The sequence below is a fragment of the Egretta garzetta genome, unplaced genomic scaffold (assembly GCF_000687185.1).
Source record: "Egretta garzetta isolate BGI_Z169 unplaced genomic scaffold, ASM68718v1 scaffold898, whole genome shotgun sequence".
Lineage (NCBI taxonomy): Eukaryota > Metazoa > Chordata > Aves > Pelecaniformes > Ardeidae > Egretta > Egretta garzetta.
The window spans coordinates 123563-124147 of record NW_009260629.1 but is presented as its reverse complement, the minus strand read 5'-3'; the positions used below and the strand labels follow the sequence as shown (position 1 = coordinate 124147).

The 585-nt window shown below is 69.1% G+C and overlaps 1 protein-coding gene across 1 annotated transcript in view; it reads left to right on the top strand.

Annotated features, from left to right (window-relative positions):
• The window catches only part of LOC118452955 (E3 ubiquitin-protein ligase RNF19B-like), a 4660-nt gene extending 4081 nt beyond the window's left edge, over positions 1-579 (top strand). Inside the window, exons 6-7 of the mRNA XM_035900941.1 lie at positions 77-269; positions 413-579. Coding sequence (XP_035756834.1) covers positions 77-269; positions 413-572 — 353 coding nt within the window. The 3' untranslated portion in view covers positions 573-579. The remainder of the gene's footprint in view (positions 1-76; positions 270-412) is intronic.
• The last annotated feature ends 6 nt before the right edge of the window (positions 580-585 follow it).

Sequence of the window (585 nt, the reverse complement as noted above, 5' to 3'; positions counted from 1 at the left end):
GCAGCTCTGCTCCCCACCCTGATGGGGAGCGGTCCTTGCAGACGGGGTGCTCAGCACCCACCTCTCCTTCTGCCAGTGAATGAGCTGTGGTCGGTGCTGCCGAGCCCCAGAGGGGGCGAGGATGGAGCCCGGGACACGACCGCCTCCTTGCCCAGCAGCAGCTACAGCCCGCGGCGCGGGGCGGTGTGGAAGGGGCAGGACAGCCAGTCAGCCAGCACGGTGGCCCTGGCGGGGAGCATGCTGAGCGAGGGCCAGGACACGTCCTACAGGTGAGCCAGGGCTGCGGTGCTGGGGGGCAGGGGGACGGGCGCGTGCCCTGCCTAACGGCCTCCCCCATGCCCTCCGTACTGGGCAGGGGGGTGGCGACGTCCCCCTTTGGGCTGCTGCCCTCAGGCCCTGTGTTTGTCTGCAGGGAAGGCATCAACATCGAGGTGGAGGTGTCGATCGAAGCAGTGCCGCATCCTGCCCGGGAGCAGAGCCTGTGCAGCGCCCCGTCAGGGCAGAGTCTCTCTGGGGACTCCCTGGGAGGCACCAGTGACAGATGCAGCGTCCTGGGTGTCCCTGCAGAGTGAGAGGCACCGTGCA